This window comes from Cannabis sativa, unplaced genomic scaffold (assembly GCF_029168945.1).
Source record: "Cannabis sativa cultivar Pink pepper isolate KNU-18-1 unplaced genomic scaffold, ASM2916894v1 Contig1, whole genome shotgun sequence".
In the NCBI taxonomy this organism is placed as follows: domain Eukaryota; kingdom Viridiplantae; phylum Streptophyta; class Magnoliopsida; order Rosales; family Cannabaceae; genus Cannabis; species Cannabis sativa.
The window spans coordinates 1320655-1334122 of record NW_026870037.1 but is presented as its reverse complement, the minus strand read 5'-3'; the positions used below and the strand labels follow the sequence as shown (position 1 = coordinate 1334122).

Here is a 13468-nt window from a genome sequence, read left to right as displayed (position 1 = left end):
ACAGTTACCGGGCCCACCATCCTCCTTTCAACTTTTTCATATCTTCTTTCTTACCCATTAACCACATTCCAATCATAACATAAAAATATCCTCCAAAGCGCCAGTTATATATATCCTGTGGGGCTGTTCACAGTATTCCTTTCAAATTGTTCCCGTTGACCATTAGAAAATCTAATCCTATTCTAACACATGGCACAAGCTTATTTAATCAACAAGCATCTTGCGAGTGCACAAAACTTATAATACACATTGCTGTACTCGATAACAGCCGCAGACAGATTTTCTTGCTCTCTTCTATGGTATATCTCACTTAATCCATAATCATGCTTTTTATATATATTGTTATATAAAGCTATACAGATTTCACATTGGAAAGAAACGAAAGCACAGAAGAAAATTTTGGAAGAAAGGAAAATGGCGACCGTCGGTGGAATCAAAGAAGTTGATGGGAATCAGAACAGTCTCGAGATCGAAAGCCTTGCTCGTTTTGCTGTCGATGAACACAACAAGAAACAGGTGCAGATCCTCATTTTCTATCCGATTACAATTTTTTTTCATTTTTTTTCTTATTTAGTTATTTAGATATCGATGGATGACCGATCGTTGTGTAGAGGGAAAGAACTGATATTGATTTCTTTGTTTTGGGATGCAGAATTCGCTTCTGCAATTTGAGAAGGTTGTAAACACGAAAGTGCAAGTGGTCTCTGGTACGATGCATCATATTACGTTGGAGGCTTTGGATGGGGATAAGAAGAAAGTTTATGAAGCCAAGGTGTGGGAGAAGCCATGGATGCATTTTAAGGAGCTCCAGGAATTCAAATATATTGGTGATGCTCCTTCTGGATCATCCTCTTAATTCTGAGCTATATGGTAAGCTGTAAACGTCTTTGATTTTTTTTTTTTTCAAATCTATTTATCTAATTCTATATATGATTATGAATACGCGAATATAAGAAAAAGACTCTGTTTTTGCAATCTTACTTTTATTGCAATATTATGAAAATATATATTTCTTTTGAGTAGTATCATTAGACGCTCTGATAAAATTGAACCTCAATTGAGTTGTTTCATATTTCAAAACTGACACAAACAATGATCCTGATCACTTAACTTTGACCCTTGTGCTATTTGGTTACAAGTACTATTGTGTAAACCATTGTTTTCATGTTAGTATTTGCTAAGTTTCATTAATTGATATCATTAGACTTGATCACTTAGTAGTTAACATGTTATTGATCATTATATAAGAAAGATGATGTGTTATTATTATTATTTTCAATTCGTTTGTTAGAGAATTCTTGGTCCTGATCTCAGAATCGGTTGATTACGGTAATGGATCCTTATTTAGACATAAACTATAAGATGTCTTTTATCTTGCCATATTATATCCATACGCCACTTGAGCTATCCTCCAAGTGATTGGGTGTGGGTGCTTGTGGGTAAGAGGTCTGGGGTTGGAGCCCCAGTGACCAGTAGGAACCATCATACTATCGGAGCACTCTGCTAAAATGCTACCTTAAGGCTAATTTTCCCTTTGATTGATATTGAAATGTATCTATATGTTATGTGCCTTACATGGTATCAGAAATTTCCAGTGCTTGATTTTAAATTCTAGTATCAGGAGATACAAATTCTAATGTCAATTTTTATTAAAAGAAAACCTGAGCATATACGTCAAATGATTTGTTTTCATTCCTGTAATTGACGACCACACTACCTACTGTCAGTTACCAAGTTAAACTCTGGGACTGTATTCGGTAACTCTAAGATTAAAATGTGTGTGAAATGGAAAGATTCAAGCTGCGTAAAATTCAACCTTTTAGGAAAGGTGGCCTTCTTGAGAATGAATAGATTAGAGCCAAATAGAAACATAATGTGTAAACATTGTTCGTAAGTGATAATATCACTATTTGGTTAAAGAAATGGTACTGAAAAAGGGTTGAGGTGCGTTTGGTTTTGGAAGAACGAATTTGAAGTATGGTCTATGAGACAAGTTAGTTTGGATGCCCTTTAACTTTCCCACAAAAGGCTAGAATAATTTTTGAGAATAAGATTTGTTCATTTGTTTGTGTCATGCAGATTTCTTAAATGTCAAACGTTTATATTTAGTTTTTTTTAGTTGATAATAGCAATTAATCTATTTATTACCTTTGTCAAGTTTTAGAACAATTGGTTTCCGAGTAGTTAAACATTGGAATTTCTTGACTGATTGCATCAATTTCAAAGACATATAACAGTCAAAAGTCAAGTTTTTTCATATCAAAATCCCAAGTTGTGATTAGTTATAGTTCAGTGCAATGTGCATTATTAGATGGTACTCTATGATGTTTCTATGATTACAACTTCATAATAGGCTTGATGTTTTTAAAGCTGAATATATTTAATTTCATCCCTAAGCATTTCGATGACACACACCAGATTACATAATGTGTGTGCTGTTTGAGGGTCATGCATTGATTAACATATTATTTCTAAATTATGTTAGCATAATACTAGGTACTGATGATGTTATCCTTGAACTTTCAGGTGACTGGGGATGTTTTTTATGAATCGGTATGCTACTTTAAGTACATCATATCATAAAGTATGTTCCATGCTATCCAATGGAGCCAAATCGTCCTCAGAATCCTATATTTATCTCTTTATTATGAAGACAACTGTCCTTAATATACTGTAACTCTGTTGAAAACATCGAATAAATAAATAGTGCAATCGATGAATGCAGACCAGACCTTTATGTTACTGTTGAGCAAAATTTCCACTGGCTGTTATATTTCTGGGCCTTATATGTCCGGTATAGGCTATAGGAATACAATTCGCTCATTAAATCTTTCTGTTATTATTTGTTATTATTTGTCTAATTAAGTGTCCGGTATAGTCTTGTATAGTTTAATATAATGTTTAAAATTGCAAATTTAAGTTTCATGCTGTTTTTTTCTGTGAGGCGAGACGTAAGCCTTAAGGCCTATTGGGGCGTCAATTGAGACGTAACTCTCAATTATTGAATTAAAATAATATTTGTAGAGTAACTAACAATAAAGAGAAAAGCATAACTGTGCGAGTGCGATTGAGAAGATGAAGGATGGTGTTTCATGGCTACTAAGCCTAAGAAATATAGTTTTGTTTTAGTTTTTAGTTGGGCTTTTCTTAGTTATTTGTTGTTAGGTAGTGCAAATGGATGCACCAATACAGTCGTTGAAAACTCTCAGCCTTCAAATCATAGGTAACAGAATAGTCGATAAAGAACAAAAAAGAGAAAGAAAACAAAAAACCTTCAATGACTCTTCTCAGTTCTTTCTATTTTATTTTTTTTTGTTTAAAACTTGGTAAATATCATTTTGGATCCTGTGTTTTGCAAAAGTTACAGATTAGACCTTGTATTTTGTTAAATGACAAAATGGACCTTCTATTTTTTAAAATAGTAAAAATAGGATCCTGAGCTTAATTTTTAACAATTTTTTTTTTAATACAACCAACTTGAAGACAATGCTTAATACGAACCGATACAAAAAATGTAAACAGTTTTGTCATAACACTTTTAGATCGGATTATAATTAAATTTTATTTTGACAAAAAATTAATTCAGGGTTCTATTTGTACTATTTTAAAAAATACAAGGTCGATTTTATCATTTAACAAAACACAAGGTTCAATTAGTAACTTTTGTAAAACAGAGGTCCAAAATAGTATTTACCCTTAAAACTTTGTAGAGACAAAACATCAAAATATACACATTTCAATTTAATCCACGACTACCAGTTTCTGGTACTCCTCACCGGCGATGGCAACCTCCATTACACCCATTGGATCAATCTCACCACTGTTATCCAAAAACATCTTCATCAAATTCTTTGAGAAACCACTCACCAAAGCCACCCCTTTCTGATTCCCCATCACCGGCGTCGACATTGAATCCCTCAAGTTCCAGAACACTATCTCCGGCACAGCTTTCTCGTACCCCTTCTCTTGGAACTTCCTCCTTATCACCTCGTAATCAGTCTCCCAACTATTCAGACACGCTTGGTCAAACTCCATGTCACTAAACACAAACACCCTCTTCACCATTTCCTCTTCTTTCAACTTTCCATTCTCCGCCACTAGTAAAATTTGATCAAACACCTTCTGAAAATCAGTGTTCATTCCCCAATCCATGCTTCTCACAAAGTTAGTCTTGGATTCAAGATTGTCACCTTCGATAATGTGCAGTTTTGGAAACTCGCTGAAAGTGATGATCTTTCCTTTCCAAGGCTCCTCGCTCAGCTCAGAGATCAGTAATCCCAATGCAATAGCGACCTCCATTGGAGTACCGCTCATGCTTCCGGAAACATCAGAAACTGCAAGGCAGTTTTTTAACTTTCCTTCTTTTGACAAATCTTTAACCATTCTCTTCCATTGAAGCTCCGCCACTTGGCCGCCATCGTTGCCCTCGTGGAGCGAGTTAATGATCTCGTGGGGAAGTAGAGCTCCAGCAGCGATCTTGGACTTGCCCTGTTTCACATCTTCCAAATATTCTCTAAACCTTTCACCATCGTGCTTCAAAAACTTATCTTTGTAGAATTTCATGGCTACTGAAGCCACACGGTTATATGGGATGGAGTTCCATTGATTGGCACCTATGTAAACCTCTGGCAATTCCAAGGCCTTTCTCAGGGGAACAAGCACTTCCTTCCTCAACCGGTCTCTGACTCTGTACACGTAATGGGCTTCCTCAACGCCTTCATACTCAGGGCACGATTCACGCGGAAAAACCTTCTTAGCAATGCTCTCGCAAAGCAAGGTGGAACGATCGAAAGAAGAATCGAGAGAAGGACACCACTTGGCCGCCAGACTAAACGTAAAAGATTTTTCTTTACAATTGTTCAAATTCTCGATATCAATTTTCAAACACTCAGCGAAATGGTCTGTGATCTTTTCATATAAGAATCGAAATTCAGGGTCATGAATATATCTGTCCACAACCTTTTTAGCCATGGCGATTCTCTTCTCTTCCCTCAACACTCTGGCTCTCTGCTTCTCCTTCTTTGCTTTCTCCACATCGTTCAACACTCTAATCTCTCTAGGCACAGTGGATTGAACCCCTTTGATCGATGGTTTCGATGTCTTCTTAGACTTGAGAAATCGAAACCCAACACCTTTCTTCTGTTCCCACTCGGCCTTTTGGATTCTCCTCACATCAGGACCTTGTAAAAGTCGATATAGAATCTCTGGTAAATCCTTAAAGTACCCGAAATCAGCCAATGATGCCACGTTGGAAGCAAGAGTTTTGGGGTGATGTTTGTGAAGCCAAAACGCCGCCGTATAGAAACCTTCCTTGTCTGACTTACCGGTACCCCTAACCCCACGAAGATTACAAACGAGCTTTAGCGTAATCAAGGGATTATGAGCCCAGGCTAACCGGAGCCTCTCGGTCAGGGACTGAGCTGGAGTGTCCGGTACCACGTGGAAGAAGAAGTCAAGGCAAGGATTGCCGGAGGAGAGAAAGGTGGGGGATTGATTTTCAGTTAAACCCCTCGGAATTGTTTCAGCTGGTCGCAAGTTGTTGAAGTTGGCCACTAAGAGATCTACAAAAGGGTCCCCGGCGCCGGTGCTGGCTTGGGATTTTTGTGATGGGGTTGGGTTGTTGTAGAGCTCTGGCGGACCGAGAAGGCTTGGAGGAGCCATTCTCAATTTGGCCGCCGTGAAGACTAAAGATTCGATGAGAGTTTAGCTGAGCTGTGAAAATATCAGATATATTTTATGTAATAATCGGTTGTTTGAGATTGGGTTTGATTTGTCTGTTCAATTTATACGAGGCTCAATTACTTGGGCACTACGTAGTACGTTCTAATCATTATTTTTTTTTTGCTGAAACATATTTGGATATCTTGGTCACCACGTATTTTCTAGAAACAGGCTGTCGTTGACTATTTATTTTTTTTGCTATGTATAATATATGTTTGGATTTTTTGGGCAAGGCCTTGGAGTATCTTAACTACAAAGTTTACATAAAGAGTAATTTTTTTTTTAAAAAAAAAAAAAGGCTTTATTTAATTATTTTTATTTTTTACTGAATAAAATGCAAGAGGAGCTGATTACGTGGAGCTATGTTGTTTTCTGGTAGGGAAGTGGAATCTGTTGCCACTGCTAAGCTAACTTTGGGTTTTAATGTCCTGTTTTTTCTTTCAATAGAAGTTTGTGTGAATTTTTTTTTATTTATACATTTAAGAATAGTTGGATATGTCGTATTAAATTATATTAAATTAGATTATATATTATATTTTCAATTTTACACAGATGGTTATTTTGAAAGGCTTAAACTAATATCATGTCTGTGTTTTTTTCTTTGTTTTTTATACAAAGATAGTGATTAAAAATCAATCTGTGTGTTAGCTTTTGAAGTTTGAGTCTTTATGCTCAGTACAAATACTAGCTTTTCATTAATTGTAAAAAATGACAATTACAGTTAATTAAATATGATTTGTAAGTTTAATAGAAAAAAAAAATATGTATAATCTTTGTTGTAGCAACTAGTCGTGGACTAAGAGGTTGCAAACTTCTATTTATTTACTTGTGTTGAGTTACCAAATAAGATTGCAAAATTGAATTGAATTGAATTACATGTTTTGATTTGAAAAATCATGTTACAAGACTATTAATTTACTCTCGTGAGTAGTGAAATTATTTGATTTATTTGTATTGAGTTGCAAATCTCTATACATTTACTTGTGCTGTTTGCAAAATTGAATAAAGTTACTTGTATAGAGTTGCCAAAATTAAGTTGTAGAATGTAGAATATAAGAGAAAACTAGAATGTTTTAAGTTGTTATTGATGATGATCTTTCCTCCCTCCCCTCTTATTTTTATTCTATTAATAGATTATTAACAGCAACAAGATAAATTTGGGATTTCTTGTTTAATTAGTGTTTAGTTAAATGTAAATTTAACACTGTCATTGCAACAGCCATGTTAGAGCTTCTTGTTACAGGAGCTTCTTTATTGATTTCAAAGTGCTATGTGCAGTGGTGTATAGACTTCTAGTTTTTATATTATGTCAATTCTTGAATTTTAATTTTTAGTTTGACAAAAAGCAATATTGTTATTACTCTATTACATGTTTGAGTTACAAAATTGAACTAATTTACTCAAATGAGTTACAAGAGAAGATGGTCTAGCAAACAAGATTAGGCTTTGGCATAGTTTGAAGAAACTCATTTCACAGATCTTGTGAAGAACCATTTAAGTACAAGTCTCGTTCTGATCTCCAATTCCAGTTCTTCCACTGTTTATGAGTTGCATCTACATGCTGTGTAATCTTATTAAGAAAAATTAGGAGCATTTTCAATTATTATCTTTTTGGTTCATTGTCAATATAATTGTATTAGTATGGTGAGTAAAATATTAAAGTATTGGCTATTAAATGGAAATAAAATTTGGTGTTCGATTTTTGGTTATTACATGGCAATTATTGCCCAATTTAGTTTCAGATTTTGTGACAAATTTGGTGTGCTACCAATCCACACATACCATTTTTAATTTGAAAACTACATGAATTCCGTTATCTATCAAAAGAAAGAAGCATTGAGCACCAAACAGGTCCACTTTGTTGCCTAAGGTTGGAAACAGTCACAGAAAAATCAAACAATGTGGTCTCTTCTCTTTACTGAACTTTCTTTTGTTACAGGGCATATATATACTGCAAACTTTCAGAGAAATCAAAAGTAAAGAATTCCTCTAATCCTATATTTAACTAAAATTAATCAATTCTTCTTTCTTTCATCTACCTTCTCCTAAACATCTGTCATGAACAAAGTCACTCCTACATTGTTTTTCTTTACCTATTGTCTAGTATGATCCTACCTCCTCTTAACTAAGTATTCAAAAGATGACTATTATCTAAAATGATGGAATCAACCAACAACCTTAAGCCTTAACTATTTATTCTGCAGTCAGTTAACTTTCTTCATCATAATCTTCATCATCTTCATCCATCCTCCTATTTAAGCTGGCCAGTTGTATGGGATCAATGGCCATCTTTTCCACGTCCGCCAAGGACCAACCAGAGTATTCCCCGTGCTTGTTTTCAGGAATGATCTGTGCAGTCTGAGCAGGGAAAGGGACAGGTGTAAGAACAGGAACAGGAACAGGAGGTGGGGTCATCACAGCCGTTAAGTCCTCAGTCTCATTCAAGTCAACATTCAAGTCAAAGTTTCGAACTGATGCTTTGGTGCTATCATCACATGCAATCTTCTCCTTGGGTCCTTCACGCTCTGCTCTATCATCTAGAACTTCAAGATTTTGATCATTACTTTTCTTGTACTTGAAATCGTCTGGATCATCTTCGTACCTGTCATGATATGCCTCTCTGTCTCTAACTCGACTACCTCGAGCACGCCCTCTGCCTCTGCCCCTACCCCTTCCTCTGCCACTAGTATGATGACCAACTTCATGCTAAAAATAATAATAACAAAAATAAATAGTCAAGAGCATATGATATGGCAGTAAATCACTAAATCATCCCATAATGGACTCATAAGTACGTCAAATTAGTTGTGCAGTTGTATAAGGACCAATGAGAATAATCTGAAGCAAATTAAACTATCTGAGGTCAATATCAAAGAAAAAAAAAATCGGGAAGCAACGAGTTTCAAAACGTAAATGGATGGACAAACAGCACCAAAAAATATGGACAGCTATATCTTCTGCCTTCTTCCATGATTACGCAAGATAAGGGTAACTTATCCAGTAATTTAGTTTAGTTTTCCACCTTCTGAACGGGACAAGGAGTCAAGTTTATCAAGAAAAGTAAATGGAAAATCTTTAAATGACAACAGAGGAAGGCCCGGTATGTCTTCCAAAAAAACTAATTGTCTACAAAGGGATTGCCTCTATGATAACAAGTACAAAAGTCAGTTTAAAAAATTACCATTTTATTCTTCTGAAAATCCTCATCACTATTATTGCCTTCGGTATCTACAACTTTCCTGATAAAAAATGCAGAAGAATTTAAACAATCAAATTAAAAATAAAATCCATTTCTTGGCTGCTGGACCTAATACTTGAAAGAGAAGTTGCATATTTCACAAACCTTTTCTTTGCAGCAGATCGTTCCTCCCCAGCAGCAGTATCAGACCCACCCAAATCAGGAACTTTGCTGACAATATCCTTCAGGAAATCAAAAACATTAAACGAGTGCACACACCGTTTTCTGCATGATCAGAAACCAATTTAAAGCATATGTGCATGTCAGTGTATCAAACAAAATGCAAGAAAGAGGTACAAACTTTATGGAAGCACCAAAAAAAAAGGCACCATGTGTCAAAAGCAAACCAGATATGAAGGGTAAAATAATTAGTCACTCACAAATGCAGAGCATTCATGGTCTTTGCACCTTTCTGCTGAGTAATACCATACGTCTGATGGCAAAGATCTTGTAGAAATAGTTCCAAAGCTTTGGCTGCATAGTGTAATTTAAAAAGCCATAATTAGTCAATAAAACACGTTATGTGATCACTGTTAAAGGAATAAATGAGATTATTAAAACTGAAAATGCATAGCTATACTTAAACTGAACTGAGTATTTAGACAATAAACACTACTTACATACTAAAAGAGGTACAGCCATAGAGATTTTTCCAACATCCTCATCTGTTTGCATGATCTTCTTGATCCTAGCCTGTAAATTGATTGATTGAAATACGACAAGAGTCTAATTATAGAGAGTAAAAGGTAAGCTAAAAATTTAGCATAACAACATTTTCTGGGACCAAAAACTATAAGAAAATTATTCAGTTGCATTAGCAAACAAGAAACGAAAACAAAAAGGGTAACTCAGTAAGTCGATCTACAATGCACAAGAGGGTTTGTATGTGGATATGTTGTATCTCTAAATATAAAATGAATCCACACCTGAAGAAGAATGATTGAAAGATAAATCTTCCTACACTGTGCATAAACTAAGATGACTAATAAATGTAGACAAACTTTGTAGATATACTAACAGCTAGGACACAAAATTGTAAACCATGAGGACAAAATATTGTAATTGCATGTGTTTTTGTGTGTGATACTACAACTAAGCACAAAATTGTAAGCACGTGTATCTTAAAATAAACTAGCAGTGATAAATGTAAGATGAAAGAAAGAATGCATGATGCAATTGTTGAACACGTTTGGACAGCTGATGAGAATAAATATTACATCAATTTTTACTAGATGCTATAGAAGTAAAAAACAGAGCAGAACCAACTTGAACAAAATTGGGAGAAAATATGAAATCAAAGAATGACTCTCTTGTAAAAACGAACAAAATCATCAAACTAACTTGTGGGAAAAATTATGCTTACTCACTCTAAGACTAAGGACATGTGAAATATCAAATAATTAGAAGAAAAAGCGGCCGCAAATTTACTTTCCACTCAAACATAATTAGAATAACAATTAAAATAAGCAAAGAGCACAAGATAACCCAGTAACAGAAAAGAAAGAAAGAAAGAAATGTATCACCACAATCCCCATGTTTACCAAGAACTCATAAGTTTCATAAATTACAACCATTTATTATTTACAGCTACAGACTTGTAACTATTCTGCAAAACAAACAACTTACATAACCACCAAATCACCAAATAGTCAGAAAGGGTATGGTAGTAGAGGCAGAGGAAATAGGATTCAAATGGTGGTCTAACCACAAATTCATTGCCATAAGTGATAATTGCGTGAGCATGTACTGTACTTCTGAGAAAAATATATAAAAAACAATTCAAATCATAGACTTGCATACCCAAATTGTCACAACAGCAAACTTCTTAAGTTGAATCTCTCTGGATAAAGAAAAACAAACTTGAAATTGGGCAACACTAAAAAGGGGTTGGTTGAGTAGTCAAGTCACATAGGCTAGGCTTCAAATTCAATTCTCAGGGTCCCTCTACTTGCCATGATATAACTAACAATATGTTTTATTGCTTTCTAGTCTCTACACATTACAAGGTACAAATTAGGGGTGTCTAAGTTACGTCTAATATTTTTTCATTTCTAACAAAATTAAAATAAAAAGTGGAGTTGAAAGACGCAGCCCAAATATACATACATATCATTTTTTACAGAGTAAAAGATTGTACATACTAACAACTGATAAGACTCTGTTTTAATAAAGCGGCAAAACTACACAGGCATTAGAAGTTGACAAGAAATCAAATCAAAAAAAGACCCTCTCTTACCCAAACTTGCTATTACATAAAAACATATTGAAAACCTTAAACACCGCTATAAAACTTATCAGACTCCAAAAAAGATTTCCTAGAAACTTGAAACAACAACAAGAACAAAACTTTTCACTTGTTTTCTTTACTCATTCAAAACTTAGCTACCAAGATATCCAAGGAGAAGTAGTTAAACAGACAAATTTACTTACAGCTGGAAAACGGGTATCTAGCTTTTTCTTCATGTTGGGTAACTGTAGTCTGTGACCATGAAACGGCTTAAAAACAAAAACCCTAATAACCAACGTCGTTCTCGCCTTCTGTCTGGAAAACTCACACAGAACACGTATGTACATATACAAGAAAGATGAAATATAAAGGGGAGGGAGAATTTCCAGTTCGCTCAAAACAAATTTCATTTCCTATTTTATTAATATTATTATTTAATTTCGCGTCAAAAAAAAATATATTATTATTTAATTTAATTTAAAAAAACCGGTCTTTCGAGAGACCAACCCAATAGACGTGCCACGGTTCTTTCCCACTCTGTCTCGTGTTTTCGCTCGTGTTTTTTTCGCCCTTATCCTATTGTCTTTATTGCCTCGTTTTTTAAAAGTTTAATTTGGATTTTATCCCATATATAATAACGTGTACTTTCCAATTTTTCGTACTTTTAAATTTTATTTTAAAAAAAATTATTAAAATTGGTGGATCAAAATAAATTTCGTCTAATTTTATTAATAAAAATTTATTTTAAATTAAGTTTTTTATAGCTGTGAAAAAAGTGGATAAAATTTTATGAGCACAATTTAATATACTAGCAAAAAGCTACGTACGAAACACGTATACTAAATTTTATGCTAGATTTTTTTCTATGTTATTTGAAAGTGATACAATTTATAAAAATTAAAGAAAAAATATTATTAGTTATTAGGTAAGATTATTATTATGTGTATCTAAATATTATAATTTATAATATTGTCAATTAAAAGTGAATACCGAATGCAATATATTAGTATTTAAGAAAGCTTGATGATTTAAATATGTTCTTAAGTTAATCCAAAAATAAACTAAAAACTGATGTTCCAATACTTAAAAGAAACATTACTTAAATGAGATAGACAAAAAGAAAATTAAAAATCAATCTCTAAATTGTTGATAATTGAAAATAGCATTTGTCTAAAAATTGTAGAAAAAAAAAAACTAATGATACTAATTGGTGAATTTCAATCTTCATTTGCTTCGATAGAGACAATAGTATAATTTTTGTATTTTGCACTTTTCATTCTAGCCGGTGTTGGAAATTATTTTACCAGGATCTTAGATCTACTCACAAGTATGTTTATTAACATCCTAAATAAGAACTTTCTAAAACGATAAATTAAACACATATAAAGTTTAGGAAACCTTACATTGGTTGCAGCGGAATATAATGACTCCTTCCGTTCAGATATCTAGCCCTTGATTCCTTTCTGTAGCAGAGCATTATCAATATCTGAACCTGGATCTCTTTCTCTGAATCTTTGATGCTGAAACTCTTTTGCTGATGATCTTTCTTCACGATCTTCCTCACTATGATTGAGGTATCACTTGATGTGTGTGGGCACTACTCATACACTAAGAAATTTCGAAATTTCAATGAACAAGAGAGAGAAGAAGTGGCAGCTAAAGATAGGGAGAGAGAGAGAGGCTCAGTTTTTCTGAATCAGAAGTGTAGAAAATTTAGTGTAAATTTCCTGAAGCCTTCACTATCTATTTATAGCATTCCACTAGGGTTAGGTTTGAATTATTTGGCATTAAAATAATGAAAAAATCAGTTTAAATTTCCTACAAAAGTGACTGGCCCTATACTAGTGGATTTGGGCCTCACTTTTTGCAATTTTACAGTTTTACCTTTTCTGCATCTGATTTTCTCAAAAATGCCAATTTTCTAATTCAACCATTTAAATGCCAATTCTAACTATTTAATAACTATAAATAATTATTAAATAATATTGTCATTTATCATATTTATTAATTGAACCATACAAAGTATCATAATTAACAAATATGCCCCTATAAACTCTTTCTTTACAATTTCGCCCTTACTTAGTGAAAAATTCACAAATAGACATAGTCTAATTTGAGAATTATAATTGATTAATCAAAACCAATTACATGAGTCTTACAAGCAATATTATCTCAACTAGTGCGGGGACCATGGGTCTATATAACCGAGCTTCCAATAAGTAGATCAAGAATTTAGCACTAAAATTCACTAACTTATTAATTCTTCGTTGAATCCACGCATA

The 13468-nt window shown here is 33.9% G+C and overlaps 3 protein-coding genes across 3 annotated transcripts; 1 reads left to right on the top strand and 2 right to left on the bottom strand.

Annotated features, from left to right (window-relative positions):
* Positions 1–2914, top strand: LOC133032932 (cysteine proteinase inhibitor-like). Its single transcript, XM_061107406.1, has 3 exons — positions 1–516; positions 653–870; positions 2527–2914. The coding sequence occupies exons 1-2, from the start codon at positions 415–417 to the stop codon at positions 854–856; spliced, it is 306 nt and encodes a 101-aa protein (XP_060963389.1). The 5' UTR covers positions 1–414; the 3' UTR covers positions 857–870; positions 2527–2914.
* Positions 2915–3696: 782 nt separating this feature from the next.
* On the bottom strand, positions 3697–5773 carry LOC115718852 (uncharacterized). The gene has a single exon (XM_030647661.2). The coding sequence runs from the start codon at positions 5659–5661 to the stop codon at positions 3742–3744; it is 1920 nt and encodes a 639-aa protein (XP_030503521.2). The 5' UTR covers positions 5662–5773; the 3' UTR covers positions 3697–3741.
* A 1834-nt stretch (positions 5774–7607) lies between these two features.
* On the bottom strand, positions 7608–11627 carry LOC133032931 (uncharacterized). Its single transcript, XM_061107405.1, has 6 exons — positions 11390–11627; positions 9580–9652; positions 9340–9433; positions 9065–9184; positions 8903–8960; positions 7608–8427 (listed from the first exon to the last, which is right to left on the bottom strand). Exons 1-6 carry the CDS (start codon positions 11594–11596, stop codon positions 7930–7932), a joined length of 1050 nt encoding a protein of 349 aa, XP_060963388.1. The 5' UTR covers positions 11597–11627; the 3' UTR covers positions 7608–7929.
* Positions 11628–13468: the final 1841 nt, after the last annotated feature.